General features: G+C 47.3%; 6 protein-coding genes across 6 annotated transcripts; 3 read left to right on the forward strand and 3 right to left on the reverse strand.

Annotated features, from left to right (window-relative positions):
- Positions 1-122: 122 nt before the first annotated feature.
- On the reverse strand, positions 123-2,733 carry spb1 (rRNA methyltransferase spb1; the record flags this gene model as incomplete). Its single annotated transcript, XM_057093899.1, has 4 exons — positions 123-676; positions 739-2,452; positions 2,511-2,660; positions 2,716-2,733. 4 exons carry the CDS (start codon positions 2,731-2,733, stop codon positions 123-125), a joined length of 2,436 nt encoding a protein of 811 aa, XP_056939870.1.
- Positions 2,734-3,057: 324 nt separating this feature from the next.
- N7483_010473 (uncharacterized protein) lies at positions 3,058-5,721 on the forward strand (the record flags this gene model as incomplete). The annotated part of the gene is made up of 4 exons (XM_057093900.1): positions 3,058-3,168; positions 3,233-5,128; positions 5,186-5,265; positions 5,313-5,721. The coding sequence occupies 4 exons, from the start codon at positions 3,058-3,060 to the stop codon at positions 5,719-5,721; spliced, it is 2,496 nt and encodes an 831-aa protein (XP_056939871.1).
- Positions 5,722-6,793: 1,072 nt separating this feature from the next.
- On the reverse strand, positions 6,794-9,494 carry N7483_010474 (uncharacterized protein; the record flags this gene model as incomplete). The annotated part of the gene is made up of 9 exons (XM_057093901.1): positions 6,794-6,843; positions 6,911-7,551; positions 7,607-7,863; positions 7,938-8,006; positions 8,062-8,671; positions 8,731-8,926; positions 8,983-9,130; positions 9,280-9,325; positions 9,391-9,494. The coding sequence occupies 9 exons, from the start codon at positions 9,492-9,494 to the stop codon at positions 6,794-6,796; spliced, it is 2,121 nt and encodes a 706-aa protein (XP_056939872.1).
- A 1,236-nt stretch (positions 9,495-10,730) lies between these two features.
- Positions 10,731-12,293, reverse strand: irs4 (the record flags this gene model as incomplete). The annotated part of the gene is made up of 1 exon (XM_057093902.1): positions 10,731-12,293. One exon carries the CDS (start codon positions 12,291-12,293, stop codon positions 10,731-10,733), a length of 1,563 nt encoding a protein of 520 aa, XP_056939873.1.
- A 591-nt stretch (positions 12,294-12,884) lies between these two features.
- Positions 12,885-16,334, forward strand: N7483_010476 (uncharacterized protein; the record flags this gene model as incomplete). The annotated part of the gene is made up of 4 exons (XM_057093903.1): positions 12,885-13,132; positions 13,204-14,785; positions 14,848-15,111; positions 15,168-16,334. 4 exons carry the CDS (start codon positions 12,885-12,887, stop codon positions 16,332-16,334), a joined length of 3,261 nt encoding a protein of 1,086 aa, XP_056939874.1.
- Positions 16,335-16,620: 286 nt separating this feature from the next.
- On the forward strand, positions 16,621-19,928 carry N7483_010477 (DNA ligase (ATP) DNL4; the record flags this gene model as incomplete). The annotated part of the gene is made up of 6 exons (XM_057093904.1): positions 16,621-16,682; positions 16,736-18,840; positions 18,894-19,025; positions 19,077-19,209; positions 19,262-19,367; positions 19,425-19,928. 6 exons carry the CDS (start codon positions 16,621-16,623, stop codon positions 19,926-19,928), a joined length of 3,042 nt encoding a protein of 1,013 aa, XP_056939875.1.
- Positions 19,929-20,380: the final 452 nt, after the last annotated feature.

Consider the following 20,380-nt stretch of genomic DNA (forward strand, 5'->3'; position numbering starts at 1 on the left):
TATTGAACTTTTAGTGGGAATAGCATCAGGACGTCCAGGCTACACATATGATTAAAGGGTATCATGAATGTCCATTCATCTATCTGACGCAATATTCAATGTTGCAATTATAAACAAATTATTTACGACTTCTTCTTCGCAAGTCGCTTTTGAGCCCGAATATCCTTCTTCATACGTGAATCCACAATCTTGTATCTGCCCTTAACACCCTTAGGACGACCAGAAATACCGCGGTTGGTACCACGAGCCACAACAAGCTTGACTTGTTGCTTGGGCTTCTTCTTAGTAGCCTTGCTCATGAGCTTGGAAATCGACTGTGCCTTGTCACGTTCACTGAGAGCCTCATCATCAGCCAGCAGAGCGGACTTCTTGCGCAGCTTCTCCAGCTTCTGTGCGGCCTTGAACTTCTTACGACCTCTAGCTTCCATCACCTTCTTGATGGGGCGGGCATTAATGGCGCGCATCTTCTCCTTGATAGCAGCTGCAGCGGCCTTGGTAATCGGACGTTGGATCTTGCTGTGCTTGCCTTCATCATCAATGAACCATTCGGGAAGACCATCGACATCGCGGAATGAGAAGCGGTTGAAGCCATCATCCATCACATCCGTGGACTTCCTCTCGCCAGTAGCCATCTGATGAGCCAATGCCATGGCCTCGGCAGTGATAATATCGATATCTGTAATTTGAAAATTAGAACTGCGCATGATACGTAATATTTTGCAGAGGTGGAGAACATACCCAGCTGGCCGTTAGGCTTCCGAGGCTCATCGATGTATTGAATCTCATCGTCATCAACCCACTCTGGCTCTGCTTTCTTCGCCTTCTTTTGTTTCTGGACAGGGATATCCTCGATATCGCTGTCTTCCTCCTCATCTTCCTCATCGACATCCTCGTCATCCATGTCTTCATCCTCCTCCTCTTCCTCCTCTTCCTCTTCCTCTTCCTCTTCCTCTTCCTCTTCCTCTTCTTCTTCCTCTTCTTCTTCCTCCTCCTCGCCTAATCCTTGGAAGATATCTTGATCAAAGAAAAGTGATGCGTTATTGGAAAGGTTAGCGGTAGGAGGTGCCTGCTCCGCAGGAATATCGACATGGGACTCTTCTTCTTCTTCCTCGTCATCACTCTTGTTATCTTCAGAGAAACCATCCCATTCGTCGGTCTGATACTTCTTGCGATTCTTCTTCGCGCGCAGTTTGGTGTCTCTGTCCTCCATCCGCTCTTGGTATTGGTCGTACATCGAATCGAGGTCTCTTTCCAAGCGATCTCCATCATCATCGCTGTCTTCATCCTCCGAGGACTCGCTCTCACTCTCGCTCTCAACAGGAACGTTTCGGGCATTGACAACGGCATCTCGTGCGCCAGCCTTATCCACGCGTCGAAGGGTAAATGTGGAGTCGGGGCCGATCTGCTCCATACCGATTTCCATAGGAGTCGTCATGTGCATTTGCAAACGAACAATCTCCTTTCGCTTCTTTTCGTTTTCCTTGCGTCTCTCCTTCTTCTCACGTGTAGTCTCCTTCTCACGCATGCGAAGCAATGACTCCTGAATAGCTAATTCCTCGTCCATGGGAGCGACTTCCGCAACTTCCTCACTCTCTGCTTCCTGTTCCTTGCTTTTCTTCACAACCAGTCCAAACTTCTCGCGGAGCTTCAAGCGCCACTTGAGCAAGCTGCGGAACTCTTTCCTTCCGAGAATCTTCAAATCCTCACAGCATTTTCGGATCTCATCGGTGGTTTCTTCCAGTCGGTCCACAGTAGACAATGCAAGATCGCCACCAGGCGGTTGTTGAAAGCTCAGCTTATTGTATTGACCCAAAATGGCGATGGGATCTGTGGTGTTGACGAATTCGGTAACAGAAATTTCCTTGAATTGAGTGTAGTCACCCTCCTCGTAACCTTCACGCTTTCGCTTCTTCACTTCGGGGTTGAAGACCTTGGCTTCATTGTTGGGTGTTGGGGCTGACAGCTCCGCAAAAACGTGTCTGGAGTCAAGGAACTTCGGGTCGATGCGCTTGGGGGCCTTGAATCCACGGCAAACAACGAAAATTTCGGCTGAGACGTTACGAGAGGATGGAGGCTTGGTTGCCTCAACAGATGTGAACAGTTGCTTGAACACCCACAGAAGAGGGTTGTAGTCCTTGGATCGGAAAACCTTTGTGACAAATGTTCCACCTTCGATCAAAAACTCCGTAGCCAGTTTCAACGATTCAAGCACAAGTTCTGCTTGGGAGAAAGCATCTTGAACCCAGGCTGTACCGACGTTGGGGGCACCATCGTGGAGAACGGTGTCTGCCTTCCAGGTTTTGAGATGGGATCGAATGGTAGCACGACACTTGTCAGTGGTAATATCGCTCTGGAAACTGATCACTCGAGGAATAGTCTTGATAGGGGCGAGATCGACACCGATGATGATGCTTTGGTTAGGCATACATTCTGCAGCAACTTGACACCAACCCTGATGTTCTTGTTAGATATTAAAGCCGATGGAAGATTCTTGTAGACGTAAAACTTACACCAGGCGCAGCACAAAGATCAATCAAGACCTTACTCTTCTCCAAGAATCCATATTTCTTGTTCAATTGAACCAACTTGAACGCAGCTCGAGATCGGTAGCCCTTCTCCTTCGCCAGGCGATACCATTTATCCAAACGACCTTTTCCATGCTTGAGAAGAAGTCAATAACAGGGCACACAAGATTATGTTCAGGGGCAAACGAACCTTTTTCTGGATAGCCATCTTGATGCAGAGGGCGGTCTTGCTACAGACCTGATTGCCCTAAATGCGACTTGAAAAAAATGTCAAAAATGTCAAAGGAAAGACTGTGTACACTTTGGTACGGCGGCGTCCGATGAAAAAAAAAAGTCGAACTTATCTTTCACCGCCTTCGGGCCCGGGGAAATGAATTTTTCTGCCTCAGGCATCAAGGCACAAAGCCCAGGCACCTGAGCCTAACATGTGATGTGATATCACTCCAGTTCGTGGCAGTGTGATCCATAACCTTGAAAGAGCTTGTGTTCTATATGAATCCTGACCTGCTTTGATGATACTCTATTTATTGCTATGACGCCCAAGGGATCGCGCAAACGGGTGAAGCCCAGCCCTTCTGGTGTGGACTCACCGTTCCCCGCATCGCCGAGCAATGCTGCTCCAGCTCAGTCCCAAGAACGCCTAGTAGGTGTAAGATTTACCTGAAGCCAAAGTTTACCATATATCTTACCATGATTTATTCTCTCAGAGTTGGTATCCTGGGTCCTGGTCGGCGATCTCGCGAGGGTCCAAGGCAGCTCCAGTTACCGAGGTTGCCCGTGAGAGCATATCGGTCGCTCAAAACGTAGCTTGCAGCGTCGCAGACTCCTCGAACTCATCCCTTCATTCTCCCAAGCGAAATCGAGCTCAATCCATTCAACTGATCAAGAAAGCTGGAGCATCTACCCGTTCCCTCCCAGCTGATGTAGCTACAACAAGAGTCAACATTGCTTCAGATGGATCAGCGTCTACAACAGCCCAAGCTAACAGCGAACCTAATCCATCCGATGAGCCACCAGCAGATAAAGTTACCCCTGTCGAATTAGCAACGAAAAATCCAGAAAAATCAGCCGAAGAACAAGGACCGACCGTTGACGGTGACCCTGATCCCAACGCTTTACAGCCAGAAGATACTAGTGCTGCGGAGCAACCTAGCGGATGGTTCTCGTGGCTCTATAAGCCCGGAAACATTGAGAAAAGTACTGTTCAAAGTGCCGAACTAGAAGCCTCAACTGATAGACCAACCGATACCCCTGAGAACTCGAACAAAGCCGCCGAGCTTGAAACAAACAAACCACAGTCAACTGAACAATACCAACAGCTGGAGCAGAATCAAGACCCAGAAGATCACGCCCAGGGACCTAGCACAACGGAAATAACTTCAACGGCTCAAAAGCGGTCGTGGTTACAAATGTGGTACGGCTCTTCGTCAAACAAACCGGAAGAGCAGCCAGCTTCAGAACCAGCGCCCCCTTCCACGGAAGCTGAGCCATCGGCGACTGCAGATGTGGAAATGACATCCAACGATCCACCTGAAGGGGTAACTGAAGGGCATGGAGAAGAATCTAGGCCGCCACAAGCACCTGTCGGGTCAGTGAAGTCGTCAGGCTGGTCTTTCTGGGCTAAAGACACGTCTAAAGATGGAATGCCTGCCAAGCCCCAGGAGGTCGAGGTGGTTGAAGGATCAATGGCGACGAATAGCGCATCCAGGCCACAGGAGCTTGAGCCAGATATGGAAGCAAACGTGAAAATCACGCCCAAGGGTAGCATCAGAGTCAAGCCAGACAGCCGTGTCAAAGATGGTGCAGTCTCCATTGTCGAGGCAATATCTACTTCGACCCCACCTGCTGAGCCTCGACCAGCAGATGTTACTGCGTCGAAGCAACTGCAAAAGGTCTTGTCTAATCAGGTGCTACCACGGTTTGAAGAAACGTACAGCCTGGAGGAATCGCCTTCTCTTTTCCAGTCCCTCGGTCGGTTTCTTCATTATACCAAAGGTCCAGAACACAACCATGTCTCCCGTGTCAAAGAACCGCCTCGAATCAAACGTGCTCTGGCTATTGGGGTTCATGGATACTTCCCTGCTCCATTAATTCGAAGCGTGCTGGGGCAACCTACAGGAACATCTATTCGGTTCTCCAACATGGCAGCAGAATCGATTCGGAAGTATACAGCAGACCATGGGTACTCCTGTGAAATTGAAAAGATTGCACTGGAAGGCGAGGGCCGCATTTCAGAGCGAGTGGATTTGCTATGGAAGCTTCTTCTAAATTGGATGGAAGAGATCCGCAAGGCTGATTTCATTCTTGTCGCGTGCCACAGTCAGGGAGTACCGGTATCAATCATGCTAGTCGCAAAGCTCATATCCTTTGGCTGTGTCAATGCATCAAGGGTAGGCGTCTGCGCTATGGCTGGAGTAAATATGGGTCCTTTCTCTTCTTACCGATCTCGCTGGATCTCTGGATCTGCTGGAGAGCTCTTCGAATTTGAGCAACCATCCAGTAGAGTGTCCAAAGACTATGGAGCTGCATTGAGGTGTGCGCTAGATTTTGGTGTGCGGATCTCTTATATTGGAAGTATTGACGATCAACTCGTCTCTCTAGAGGTATTTCGAATCTATTTTGAGGCTACCTTCGAACTTATACTGATTTCTGTATTGCAGTCATCATTATTTTCGCCCATTAATCATCCATATATCTACCGATCTGTTTTTGTCGACGGAAGAGTCCATGCACCTAGCTTGTGAGCGTCCTCAACCCAAATGAAACCTACCGTAGCTAATTTTTCAGTGTATCCCACCTTGTCGGCTTCGCTCTCAAACTCCGAAATCTCGGCATTCCTGACCACGGCTTGATCCGTGAACTCAGTACCCCACTTGCCGGAAGTCTCTACACTGGAGATGGTCATTCTCGGTTATACGACGACGAAGCAGTGTACTACATGGCCATTCAATTTGCACTTGAAACATCCATCGTTCCAGAAGCTTCCCTAGAGATAAAACGTTCCAGTCCTTCCGTCCCCTCAAATCCGTTCATTCTTCCATTTGCGATGCGCGGCCTGCTTGAAGAAGAGCATGTACGCCGTGAAATGAACGAGGAGACTATGGAGCTCTTGCGACAATTCGATGACTGGAAACCATCAAGCAAGGTTTTGAAGGACGTCAAGTTTCGCCTAGAGGGTATCCGGTCAAAGTTGTAGATTATCCCCTTTTGGAATTCCAGGGCTTCAAGTTTGGAGCTTTTTCTCTTCATATATGCCGCGGAGGGTTATTTTGATTTTAGCGTTCACCCCGTTCTAGCGACAAATTAGAGGAAATATCATATCACAGTATCTACATACAAGTCCACGCTTACGCCGCGCTTCGCGTGGCACTGTAATAGCGAAATTGGGAAAGGTATCTCCTCAGCACTCAAGTGCTTGGCCAGGCGTGTTCATATTCTCTCAGACAGGGATGTTCGGCGTGACATAGTACTTAATTACTTAGTAGTATCTATAAGTACCAGGTGGTTGATAACTTGTAACAGCCACGCGGCCAAGCTCCATTTCCCTATAATCAATTTGATCACCTATTTCACTGCCAGTTGCTTTATTATCATGATATAAAAACCCTAATAATATATAAAACTAAACTACTAAGGGATATCTAAAGTGAGAGATATCTGAAGTGAGAGGTAAGTGAAGTAAGAGATAGCTAAAATAAGAGGGACCTTAGGATATACACAGTTTTCTTTTTTCTCTCTCTACTAACCATACATATAGGGGATTTGGCTGTATCATGATAGCTGTTGTAGGCCCCTGTAGCCAGGTGTGGCGGGGAAAAAGACCACATACACCCACTGGCAACTTGAAGTAGTAAAAGAGGTGACATGACAAATTAGAGGAAATATCACATCACAGTATCTACATATCAGCTTAACATTAAACCCCGAATCCTTCAGATATCTCTTTTCTTTTGATTCTGGGAGTTAAAGAGCATCTTTCGTGTATATTGATATATATTAACATGGAAAATTCCACCAGGTAAATAGCTTGATATATGCCTTCAACTCCCAAGTGCTTCCAAGGTTGAAAAAGCCAAACACCCCCTTGAACTCGAGAGCTCGGAACTGTATACTAGTACTTCTGGCATCGCTATAAGGGAAAAAGGATTCCATCGCAATGCAATATGAAACAAGAATCGCTCCAAAATGGTGCTTGTTGCTGGTTGCACTACTGGAATACAAAAATCAAAAGACATGTTAGTAAAAATGAGAAAGAGCAGGTACAACAATCAAATAGCAGTCCGTGGAAATGCTGTCTGATATGCTCCTTGGATTTCATCTATGTTGGTGTCAGTGACCCATCAAGAGAATGATGAAAGAAAGAGTCGACTTGAAGGAAATCTCACCTCTCATCCCATCTAACGCTTCAAATGCCATCGAATAATTAGACACAGCTCCAAGAATTCGTTCAAGACCTTGCTGTAGTTCCTCAAGGACCCTATCATTCGAGTCTCTTGAAATTTCACATTCCCCTTCAGGTGACATCTGCTTCGCCACACGTGCCTTGTAGAATAGCATGAACATCGCGTAGCTACTCTGCATGAGACAGCATGCAAATGAAGGCATAGTCCTGGGGAGAGGGCGGCCCTGCTGATGCCCTTCATAAATCGGCTGCGGATACGGAAGACTTTCGAACATGCGTGAGATGACCATTGCGGCGCGGAAACAGATCTTGGCGGAGTGGTGAGGACTGTAAGGGAAACCGGGTACAAAGGGATAATGTGGATACTGTGGTATGTAAGGGTGAATGTCTGATGAGGTGGATGAGTCTGACGGGGTGAGATATTCAGTTGATGAGGCTCGTTGGAACTGGTCCAGGTTGCTGCATGAGCAGGAGATACTATTCATGCTGGGTCCTGTAACGGGTTGTTTGGTTGTGAGTTCTGCATTGGACGGGGTCTGGTTGGCGGTTGTTAGGTCACAGTGGCGTTTGATGAATATTGGGATGTCAGAGAAGGCCCGAAAACGGTGGGTTTTGATTTGGGCACTGGAGATTGAGTTAGGCTTTCGTTGAGCGAATGGATATGGTAGGTTGAATGTACCTGGACAACTTGATCTTGGATATCGTTCGTATACTTTGAGCAGTGGTGATTTCCGGATAACCGAACACTGGTTCATGTGATGTTATTGCTCCCATTTCGGCTTGTTGGAGCACAGAGTTTGTCCAGGAATCTAGATGTTGCATTCGATCAAACAAGAATTGCAGGCCCTGCTGCGTAGAGAGACACTTGTTCAAGTCTGCGATAAATTGAGTTGCAGATACCAGCACTTGTTGAGCCTGTATCAAAATGGACCATCCCTATAATCGACGTCAGTATTTTTCTATGCTTATGGAGTGTTAGACAGTAATGCTGCCACCGTGGGGATACACACCTCTGCATCAGACGAAAATCGTGGATATGGTGTCGTAAATTGAGGATCATTAATGACGATCGTCGGTGGCTGCTTGTTTATTAGAGTGATATAAACTTGTTGACCGCGGGTTAAATGTACTCACAGTTGTGCTTACGATCGAACCTTGAATCACACAGTAGTATGTCATCCACCACGCTCTCCTTCGAGCTTCAGAGAACACATCTTCTGCATGATGATCATGGAGTGACTTGTCCAAAGCTAGAGCCAAAGCTTGACCTGCCCGGTATCTCATTTTGAGTAAATTTCCTCTCTGGGTATATTCGTATACCGAAAGAATCAATAAGGACAAAAGTGTCTCTAAATCTTCTGGGGTTCGAGGATGAAGTTTCTCACGGTTGACTGTAGGTCGTTCACTAGATAGAGCCTGCCCTGGATCAGTTGATGACAGGTCGAGATCGCATTCCGCATCAATAATCGAACTGGCTAGCTGCGCAAATTTATGGGCATATATCCTGCGTTGGAGGATCGACGCAGGCGAGGATGGATCAGGGTCCTCGGGATGCGGAATTAATGCCAGAACTGCTGATATCGCAAGACTCAAAGGAGATCGAGGTCGGTACATAATTATGGGCTCATCTGGTGGGTTGGAACAAGGGATCGGACACTGAAGAGGTCTGTCCTGACACGGCGGCGCCACCCGTGGAGGAAGAATTGGAAAATAAGTATGGATAAAGTCATAGTAGGCGTTCAAACTGTTTAAAGCAATAAGCATATCGCAATCAAAACCAAACTGATACTGGAATAGGCTCACATTTCCGGTTCACTACCATAGAGTCGTACGAAGCACTGAGTGTCACTTAATGGCGACGGCATCAATTCCAGAGGGACATGCGAAGCACCAGTATCACCAGCATAGTAGCTCTGGAACATAGAAGTAGGAAAATCCAAATGCCGTAATCCCGCACCTGGCAAAGAGAGTACATCGATTTGAGTAAACATGTCCGGTGCTGTGGAGTCGTTAATATCGCAGGACATCAACCATTGGGTCCTAGTATGAACATACACTCGTCAAAGTCCCCAGAGACGGCCAGGTATTGGGCGTCATCTTGTTGCGGCTCCTCTTCTGGAGACTCAGAGGGCCTTTGCTTCTTTTTCCGCGGCCCACCCCGTTTGCTGGGTAGGTATGAACATTTGCGGTCTTTGGCGACACACTAGTAGTAAAGCGTCCAATATTAGTACCATGGCAATAGAACTGCACTCCTCCGATCACTGATTGGTTCTCTTCCACGTGTATATGTAGTATCAAAGCTCCGAAAAGAGAAAAGAAAAATAGACTTCATAGGGATTTGCCATTACTTACATTAGAACATGGCTCTTGTCCACCACATCGGGTTCTCGAAGCGCGGCTGGAAACGGGATTAGTTGAAATCTGAGCGTTATCGGCTGGGGACGGGATAAAAAAGCAGCGCACCAAGGCAAACAAGCTACCTTGACAGGTGGTTTGGCGAACTTCTTGCGAACCGGCCGAGCCGCCGTCGAGACAAGCCCGCTCTCACTGTGAAAAGCGTCGACCATGGCGAATCACACGGCCGGGATGGCATGGGGCGATACTCCGCAATCCCCGCCCTCGTCTTGCTTCTCGTCCTTTTGTCCCTAGCTTGCGGGATTCAGAGATTCAAGCCGGGGTTTGCTCTTCACCCTCTTCTGGCAACTTTTTCGTTGTTGAAAGAGCTTACTGACGCTTTTTATTGTGGGAACCAGGGCAGATGAAGAAACGCTTCCTCTGATATAGAAGCGGTGCGCTGATTGCTCGATCTTTCTCGATTCAAATCCCGAGCCGTGGAGATTCGGGATTTGCTTGCGGGTACGGGTCAACGTCCACAATTTGTCACGACGGGAGATCTTCTCGTTGCTGCGAGTTCGGAATTGGAGGGGAATTAAGAGTGGATATAAACATGATGGACTCGAACAATCCATTCCGATTGACTTCAAGTTGGACCCGCCATGACTTTTTATTTTTATTTTTATTTTTTTTCTGAAACACGAACAGCCCTGATAGTTTCTGTAACTCCTGAGTAACATGCAATCTAGGGTCACATGACATTGGAGATGAACTTCCCCGATTTGGAGATACATAAATACCTACTGCTTAAAAGTGACATTTTATGAAATTTAGATCTAGCGGTGGAGGGAGAGAAGGGGGGAAAAAGCAGGACTCACATCAGTGGCTACATCATAATGCTAGCATGCAAGCCAGGGTGTCTTGTGAATCCACCTGAGTAGTTAGTTCATCCTAGTCAATTGTTGGAAGTGGAGTCTAGGAGGGAAGGGGGCTTTTTCACCACCAGGGCTGGACAGATTCAGCTTGAAGTTGCTAGTGTGTATAAACGAGTAGTTTCAGGACCAGTGTATACTAGTAATTAGCGTCATGATGTACATAGGATGTACTATTATTATGGCATCGTGGGCCTACAAGACTAAAATTGGGCAAAATTGGTACCTCTTTCCTGTCAATTCTGTATGTACTTCCCTGTATGCGTTACGGAATGAATACTCCAAAGATTATGCAACTAGTAGATCTCGGAAGAGACCCGAAGTAGAAGACGCGAACGATGTGCACGACACAAGCATGTTTCTCCCTTGATGATGTGATGTAAAATTTATGATTGGTTGTCGCGGTCCTGCGCAACAACGCCTTCATGTACCTCGTATGTAGTATGCGAAGTAGGATACCATACACATGTACTCCACTTACAGGATCCACGTCAAAATGGCCATGCGGATATAAACTCCCAATCTTGGAAGGTATCATCACCCTTTTCCAATGGAAGAAAGCTTGATACCTGTCACATACCGTACACTATCCCAAATACTGTCTGGCACACTGGGCGGCAGCTTGTGACCCTTCAACTGTTGATCAATCAACCACATTCCAACCACAAATTCCTCTTTTGTGAGCAATCCGGTCTGTTGGTGATCCACGAGGTCCCACACTTGTTCCAGCGCAGTGGCTGGCAGGCGGCTGCGGGACCAGATCTCCCGCACTACCAGGTTTAGCACCATTTCTGACGGGGGAGGCCATTTGTTGGCCTCGACAGACTTGCTCAATTGTGGGGGAATGAACAACCCCTTGTTGGAAGCCCAGACACCTTCATAGCGTTTCCGTTCCAATTCAGTAACCTCCATTCGCCATCGTTTTCGGTCGCCTTCATGATGCTTGTGCGGATGTTTGTGAAGCAAATTTCTTTTATGTCGTCGATTGGGGTCTGAATCATCATCTTTGGGTATAGTGCGTAGAGTCATCGGCATTGCTTTTGTTGCTTTTGGGGGACTCGGTGTTCGTGATTCATCCTTCTTGGGTGAATGTGCTAGTTGTAGAAGCGACCGAGCACGTCGCCGGCGTGGGGGAGGTGGCGGAGCTTTCGACATGGGGGATGCTCGGGCAGATGCAAGTGAGGATGCAACGATTGCATTAGAGAGGGCTTCCTCGTCCATTCCATTTGGATCGTTCAATGTACTAGAGCTACTGTTGTGCGAGCGAACTGACATCGATGCTATACTTGGAGTTGCACGGAGCGAGGTTGGTACGGGAGCTGGCTGTCGTAATGAGACCTGAGAAGGCGCCGTAGACCGCGGAGGTAGCGGAGGGAGAACAAGCCTTGGCTTAACATCGTCTAGATGAGATAAGGATATTCGAGAACTGACGGACGGTTGAGCGCTGCTTGCTCGGCTCCGAATACTGCTAGCACGAGATCGAACTGATGACGGAGATCGAGTATAGGCGGAGTCTTGGTCGAGAATTGAGACGTCATCCGATAGCATCCGATTTACTGGGACTTGTACTGGAGGTTTTGGTCGGACTGGGATCGGCGAACGCATTTTGTGTTGGACTGTTGGCCGTGTTTGGGACTGCATCCTGCTCGCGCTGCGGATGGCCCCCAGTCTTGCGGCATCGAGAGTTGGTTCGGGCCTCCGCCCAGGCGATCTTTCCGCCGCTAGACGAGCGGCCACTTGTTCTGGGCCTGGAGTTCGAGCGGGTGACTTCGGTATAGGGGACTTGGATATTGAGGGTGTTCGTGGGCGCGTCGTAGTACTGACTGGAGGGGCAAGCGAGTTTCCGGCAAATCTCCCAATCTTGTCCTTCACAGAACCAACTTCAGGACCGGGATCAGAATCCATCTCTGGATGAGGCTGAGCATGTCGGTTCATGCGACTAGCCACGGCGGCTGCAGCTGCAGCAGACGACTGGGGATTCACATTAGGCGACGGACGGGATTGTTGAAAGGCGATCGCAGCCCCTAATCGCGCGGAGTCATTCTTTCGGAAGGCCGGGGAAGTCAACCGCTGGTTCGCGGTGGCGATCTCGCCATTCATGGAATCGATCTCCGCTGGTTTATACTCCAGGGTTAATACAAAAAAGGAACTTCAAGATTATGAAGATGGTTTAATCAATAAAGCACAGAAAAAAACAAATATGACGCTGAAGGCCCACTTAATTCCCATTCGGCTGCCACGCAACCGAGATTTGGGGGTCAAAGAGTTGACCTCTCGTATACGGAGGATACGAGGGATCCATGTCGGTACTCGATGACTCGAGAATGTGTTTGTTTACTATCACCACCACGACTACATAGGATTCCTACCACCATAGTTATCATCCTCCTACCAAGAGGTTCCCATGTCGATCCCCACGTTCCTGAAGTATAATTCAATGGTGGAGTTCATTAACCCATGGACCTCCGGATTTAACCCCGGATTCCAATTTAACCGAGGGTTCGTTTAATTCTTGTCGCCAATTATAGCGCTTGGTTGGTTGCTCCGCATGTGGTGGAACGATTCAGACCCTACGTGATATCCCCGGTTTTTCCCCTCATTTGTTTCTGAGGTCTGAAAAAGGTGTGGCTCTTGCATAATCTGAATCCCTGGATATGCATCTTCATACATCTTGGATGTATTGCAGGCGCCATGCTGGAGAACGATCATGCGACTCACGAGTCTCCATTACAAGCTATGGATACAGACGTGGATGGGGGAGATGATACACAAGCATCAGGCGACCGAGCGGAACAGACTGCTGCAGGCTCAGGGCAAGTGCAATGCTCAGTTTGTAGTAGTACATTTCGTCGACCTGAACATTTGAAGCGCCATTTGCGCAGTCATACAAAGGAGAAGCCATTTGAATGCGCTCAATGTGGCCGACATTTTTCAAGAACGTACGTGGCCACATCATTTGGTGGCGCAATGACTATCTCATATGGCAAACTAATAGCAATCGTCTATATAGAGATACCCTCCATCGTCATGAACTCAGTCATCATAATCCAGGAACAGAGGGCGGCAAAGACCGCACTCACCGCATAACTGTCAAGACATTCCGGGCATGCTTTAGTTGTGCCACAGCTAGAGTCAGATGCAGTGGCGGTATGCCGTGTGGACGGTGTGAAGCCCGTACGCTCGAATGTCAATATCCTACCGAGCGGCGATCGAAAGCAAGGGCCCGAGATGGTGTGCGCGCACTGTCCAGTACAGACGCTCATGGACCGGATCCTCCTTCGCCTCGTGGCGCTTCACGACCTAGCAGAGCTAATACTAGGTCATCTCGACTGGAGCAAGCGCCATACCAGCTTGTTCAATTCTCGGTCAATGGCCTGAACGACCCGCAACCGTCTCCCAAAGCCTCGACTATCGCCTTTTCCAATGCAGGTCAAAATGTCACGGAAACACCATCAGACGGCAGAGGGTCTATTTCAGGGCCTACAGACCCTCAACTATACCTAACGTCCTCCATCCCTGATCTATCTGTAGGATCGCTACCCCTCACGGTCTACTCGAATGGAGATTCCCACGCACAGTATAATGGAATCGCAAACACGGACTCCGAAATACGAAAGATATTTTCCGGTGAAACACCCGCTAGCCTGGATCCTGAGATCAGAAATATTCAACCCAGAATATCAAGCTCGGAGGTGGACATAGCCATGGACATGGGAGTAAACCCAGATATTGGGTTGGACTTTGATCCTTCATTCTTCGATCCATCCATGCTTTCTACCATCAACTGGCTTCCCAATGAATTATTCGCCGGGCCCACAAGTGACCAAGGCCCATCATCTAGGGCCCCTTCACAATTCTCCCAACCTGCTCCTCCTGACAACTTTACTTTCCCAATGCCTTGGCAACCGCCGGTTATTCGTAGCAATCAAATTAGCCCATCGGGCCCTGATAATATTCCCCAGACACCATCTGGAGATATGTCTATGGGAACCGACTCAGTGAGCCCTCGTCGATATTCGCATGTCCCTAGCGATTCATCCCCTCATTCAGAATCCGTTGATTCCACAAAGCGCTCGGCAGACTACTACGTTGATGGGGGTGGAGCCCGTCTACCCAAATACAGAAAGAAACACAATATCTGGTCAACTTCATCCGCAGAAGTAGCTTCAACTACCGACTCGCTTCAGGAGACCACCTCGCCACGATTCAATTTCCCCAGCACACATAACTTGGGTATGGAAAATTTCTCTGATGAAGTGAGATATGCTGTCCGACCGATCGAGTCCACTATCTACAATGAGATTTACAACAACTTTCTTCTCCTTTGCCGAAAGGAGAATCCATTTTTTGAATCATATGAGTCTGATAACTTCCCATCTGCAGAGGATTGCAGTCGATACATTGTCTGCTTCTTTGACTCATTTCAAGCTGTATACCCCATACTACATCTTCCTTCGTTCAATCCCAACAAATGTTACTGGCTATTGACCTTGGCTGTTGTTGCCATTGGTTGCCACAGTTCAAATGACCCGGCAGCAGATCAACTTACAGCCGCCTTCCATGAGATGATTCGACGGGCTCTTCATATTCAGGTAATTTTCTCAGTATTTATGCGAATTATGGAAGACAAACGCTAATTTGTTTGCTTTTTTAGAAAGAAAAATATCGCTCTGGTCAAGATTCCCTTGCTGTAATTCAAGTTCTATTTCTCAACTGTGTTGGACTTCTTCACAGCGGAAGTGAGCGAGCAAAAACATCCGCATTGAGCACCTTTAAAGATCTGGTGACTCTCATGAATTATGAAAAATTATTGCATCGTCCAAAGAAAACAGCTGCTAGAAACGAATTCTCCGATGATATCATGTGGCAGAGTTGGGTTCAGGATGAGATTCGGAGACGAACAGGCTACTGCATTTGGGTAGGGCTATCAATCTGCAGTCATGAATTTAGTATTCACTAACATAATGAATCAAGCTTCTGGATTGCACCATTGCCTATTACTTCGAAGACCGTCCACTTCTCTCCCTTGATGATGGACAAGCGCCGTTACCTGCACATGAGAAGTTGTGGCACGCAAACTCCGCAGAGGCATGGAAACAGCTGTGGGAGAATACGAACGACTCACATTCTCCTTCTCATTCTCATTCTCAAACCTCATCACAAGTCTTGTCATATCCAATCAACCAATCTTTATACGATTCAGTGCATATACTATATATCGAGAAGAGATTGGCCTCTGGAATTGGTGAATTCAGCCACATCCTCCTGATCCACGCACTATACCATCGAATGTGGGAAGTAAGCGACTACTTCCGCCGCCCGCTCTCTTTCTGGAATCCAACCGCGCGGAAGCAATCTTGTGAAACTGCTATTCCGACCGGCTCGGTTTGGCTACCAGGAATCCCATCGTATTCCAAATGGCGCAACAGCGCCTGTGATTGCCTCGATATTCTTCACTGGACTGCTAATAGTACAATAGCCAAAGCTGCTGGGCTGGAACATCCAACTGTTCTTCACCTTCATGCTGCACGCCTGATTTTACTTGCTCCGTTTCGTGAAATTCGCTCGCTTGCCACTTCCCTAGCAACTAACAAGCTGCGATGGAGTAAACGAACCCACGCTCTTGAATGGCAATACATCTGGCGCTGGATTCGCCATGATCAATACAAAGCACGTTTATCCATTATTCATGCTGGGGTTACTCTTTGGCATGTCCGAAGATACTCCACAAACGCATTCCATGAGCCAATGGCCGTCTTTCTGGCTGTGTTGACACTGTGGGCATATGGGTCTTACCATACTCATGCGCCTACAGAACAAAGCCCCAACGCCCCGAGTTCTCGACTCGACTCTGCACAAGAGCCCAGTTTTATTCATTTAGATCGTCCATGTGACGACGAGCTAGTCCAACTTTTTGTGAGAGAGGGACATTCGATGAGAGGGAATGTCACTGGTGTAGGAGATATCTGTGCCCCCGAGGGTCCAGAGCGAGTCCTACGGGTTGGCTGCGAGACACTGTCTAGCTTGACAGCATGGGGCCAATCAAAGAAATTTGCCTCGGTTTTGAGTCGCTTGGCTGATCTAGCCTCGCTCAACTCAGGTGGGGAGCAGAACAGCACGGACAAGGCGGGCCAAAATTGACCTTCATTTTCTTCATTCTTGACTGTAAACTTATAGATATGAAAATGTACACTACTTTCAAATACGAGCATAGATTTAAATTAGTTTTAATTGATTTATTCTAGAATTTACCTAGCAGTAGTCATGGTTAAGTGCTCTCTAGTTGAAGTCTATACCTAGGTAGTGAGTGATGTCACATGGTCGTTATCTTATCACTATCGCTGCCTAGAATTGAGGCTAAAAACATCCGGGGAACTTTCACCTTCCAAGGTTTCTGTTTCTCTTACTCTTTCAAGCAAACTCTCCCATGGATTCTGATGAGATTCTCCCTGGTGCTCCTCCATTGGTGGAGGAAGATCTAGATGAAAAGTAATCGCTGTGTCGTGTTCCTGCCCCTTTCAATACTAATCTCTTGAAAATAGCTATCCGAATCGCCCGCATAACCATGGTCCAACACTCGCATTTCACGATCTGTACTCAGAACTCTTCAAGTCGCTGAATGAGATAAAAAAGAGGCCAAAGGTTTCAGCTCTGACAAAGCGGAAGCTCGGTTCAAAAGATAATGGCATCTCCACCTTGAACCCATATGAGATGCGTCGCGATGTTATCGTCCGCTTTATTTCGAGGTGGCGCAAAGAGGTTGGCAATGATATCTATCCAGCATTTCGATTGATCTTACCTGAAAAAGACCGACACCGACCAATGTACGGTATCAAAGAAAAAATCATCGGCAAAATGCTGATCAAGATAATGAAGATCAATAAAGACTCAGAAGATGGATACAACCTCCTCAACTGGAAGCTGCCAGGAATGTCTGGTGCTGCTCGGATGGCAGGTGACTTTGCTGGACGCTGTCATGATATTCTATCTAAAAGACCCATGCGAACAGAGCCGGGTGATATGTCTATTGAAGAAGTGAACGATAAGCTGGACAAGCTTTCGGCAGCCTCAAAAGAAGAAGAACAGCTGCATATCTTGACTGAGTTTTATCGCCGTATGAATCCGGACGAGCTTATATGGCTTATTCGTATCATTCTACGGCAGATGAAGGTCGGTGCTAGTGAGCGCACATTCTTTCATGTCTGGCACCCAGATGCAGAGAGTCTGTACAGCATTTCTAGTAATCTGCGACGGGTCTGCTGGGAGCTTTATGACCCAAATATTCGACTTGAAGCAGAGGATCGCGGAATCAGATTAATGCAGTGCTTCCAGCCTCAGTTGGCTCAATTCCAAATGAATTCATTTGACAAAATGATTTTGCGAATGCGAACAACAGAAGACGATCCTGTCTTTTGGATCGAGGAGAAAATGGACGGCGAACGGATGCAACTTCACATGGCCCCTGACGATTTTGTTCAGGGAGGTCGCAAGTTTGCCTTTTGGTCACGCAAGGCCAAGGACTACACTTATCTATACGGCAATGGAATTCATGATGAGCATGGTGCCCTGACAAGGCATTTGAAGGACGCCTTCATGGACGGTGTTCAGAGCATGATTCTAGATGGTGAGATGATCACATGGGATCCTGAACAAGATGCTATGGTTCCATTTGGGACACTCAAAACTGCAGCTTTGGCGGAGCAGCGAAACCCATTCTCAAATGGGCCACGTCCTCTTTTCCGAGTCTTCGATATCTTGCATCTCAATGGTCGTGATTTGACCAAATACACTCTCCGTGATCGTCGAAATGCATTGGAAAAGACTATCCGCCCTGTTCGTCGTCGATTTGAATTGTTGCCGTACAAGGAAGCGACATCAGCCGCAGAAATTGAGACGGCCTTGCGAAAGGTCGTCGCACAAGCCTCGGAGGGCCTCGTACTGAAAAACCCGCGATCTCAGTATCGTTTGAATGAACGTCACGATGACTGGATGAAAGTGAAGCCAGACTACATGACTGAATTCGGCGAGTCTCTTGACGTGGTAATCATAGGTGGCTACTATGGGCAAGGTCATCGAGGAAATAACCTTGCAAGTTTCCTATGTGGTCTACGCGTTGATGACGGTAACTCACAAGGCACGCCACAAGAAAAATTCTGGTCTTTCTGCAAGGTTGGTGGAGGTTTTATAGCCGCCGACTACCGGGAGCTCCGTCATTTCACAGACGGGAAATGGAAGATATGGGATTCAAATAAGCCGCCTTCTCAGTACATCGAGCTTGCAGGTGGTGACTCTCAATATGAAAAGCCTGATATGTGGATAAAGCCATCTGAATCTCTTGTGGTATGCGTGAAGGCATCCTCTACTGCTGTTAGCGAGGAGTTCCGGATGGGCCTGACCCTTCGCTTTCCTCGCTTCAAGAAGTTTCGCAAAGATAAGAATTGGGAAACTTCGCTATCTGTTCAAGAGTTCTTGAACCTCAAATCGAATGTGGAGAAAGAGCACCGTGAAAAGGAGTTCCAAGTGGATAACACCCGCAAGAAGCGTGCTAAACGAGCAGAGAAGAAGCCGTTAACAGTTGCAGGCCACGAAGAAAAGGAGGTGCAGTACGCTGGTCCATCAGGTCATATTTTTGACACACTCAATTTCTGTAAGAACTCTCAAACCGTCCAATTTTTCTTTGCTCTAACATGAATCTTCTAGTCATAATGACAGACGCACGTGTGCCGGAGAAGAAATCCAAAGGCGAACTAGAGCAGCTAGTGAAAGCCAACGGCGGGAAAATATTCCAAACTAATAATGCAGCGTCGGACACCATTTGCATTGCTGAGCGCCGTATGTATGAGACTCATCAAATTATCTATCTACATACTGACATCCCACCAGGGACCGTGAAAGTAGCTTCCCTACAAAAGCATGGCAATTTCAATATTATCAGGCCATCCTGGTTGCTTGACTGTTTGAAGCACAGTGAGAGAGATGCGGGATTGTCTGACCTTTTACTCCCATTCGAACCAAGGTATGTTGAAATAAAACACTAGAACAAACTAAGGAACTAAATACAATTCGAGGCACATGTTCTTCACAATGGAAGACCGTGATGATGAAATTCAAATCAATGTGGATCGATTCTCGGACAGCTATGCGCGCAACACGAATTTGGATGAACTCACAGATGTTTGTTTCGCAATTTCGTACTTTCCATAACGCTCAATTACTAATTTCATCAATTAGATCCTAAGGCACATGGCTGAGAATGAAAAGCCAGTGGATCCGTTGGATGCTCGTACACTCCATAAAATCGAAGGTCTCATCCAGGATAAAATCGATTCGGGGTATACAGCACCCTGTGGCTGGCTCTTCCATCGCCTGGCCTTCTTTTTCTGCGAAGGTAGCGATACAAGCAATGCTGAACAGAAAGAACCCAGTGACATTCGTCTACAACTTGCACGAAACACTGCATTGTTTGGCGGAGCGGAAATTGCTTCCTCCATCCAAAGCCCGGAAGTCACTCATATAATTGCAAATCCAGATCTTTTGTCATCGGATGAGAGAGTGTCCCTGCGACAGGCACTCTCTGAGAGGCCAGGGAAGAAATTGCCCAACCTTGTCAGTGTGGCTTGGCTGGAGGAGAGCTGGGCAAATGGAACATTACTGGATGAAGAACGTGAGTACTCCATGCTTGAAGGCGTTTTGACTAGCCTCTTTGGTCTGGTCAACATTATTGAGATTCTCTGACAAAACTTCTCTACTAGGGTTCCAAATGCCACGCTGACCATCGACCCATTTTTGAGACCCCGGTATGCTCGCATAGCAGGATTCCATGATTTATGAATGAAATTACTTTTGAATATTCATCCTGTATTCTACCTCGATCGAAATTGTCATTGGGTCAGCTTAAACTTCATCTGCATATACAAACTGAATGTTCAGCAGGCTATACCCTGATTGATGGGTCATGCCTCCACAGAGCCACCCTAACTTTCTCAGCGGAATTCCAAGATTTCAAGTTTTCTATATATGTAGACCAGACTTAAGATAATAGCCCAACTCTCTGGTTACTGGCCTAGTATCCTGATGTTATGATTTTGCTCAACTTGAAGTTCTGCTTCTTGGAAGTACTATACAGTCTTGGAATTTATGACATCATACCTGCCATGAATATCCCGGAAAATCAATTTACCGAAATC

This window comes from Penicillium malachiteum, assembly GCF_028827825.1.
Source record: "Penicillium malachiteum strain IBT 17515 chromosome Unknown utg000005l:1.0-9002435.0:326005.0-9005861.0, whole genome shotgun sequence".
Classification (NCBI taxonomy): Eukaryota; Fungi; Ascomycota; class Eurotiomycetes; order Eurotiales; family Aspergillaceae; genus Penicillium; species Penicillium malachiteum.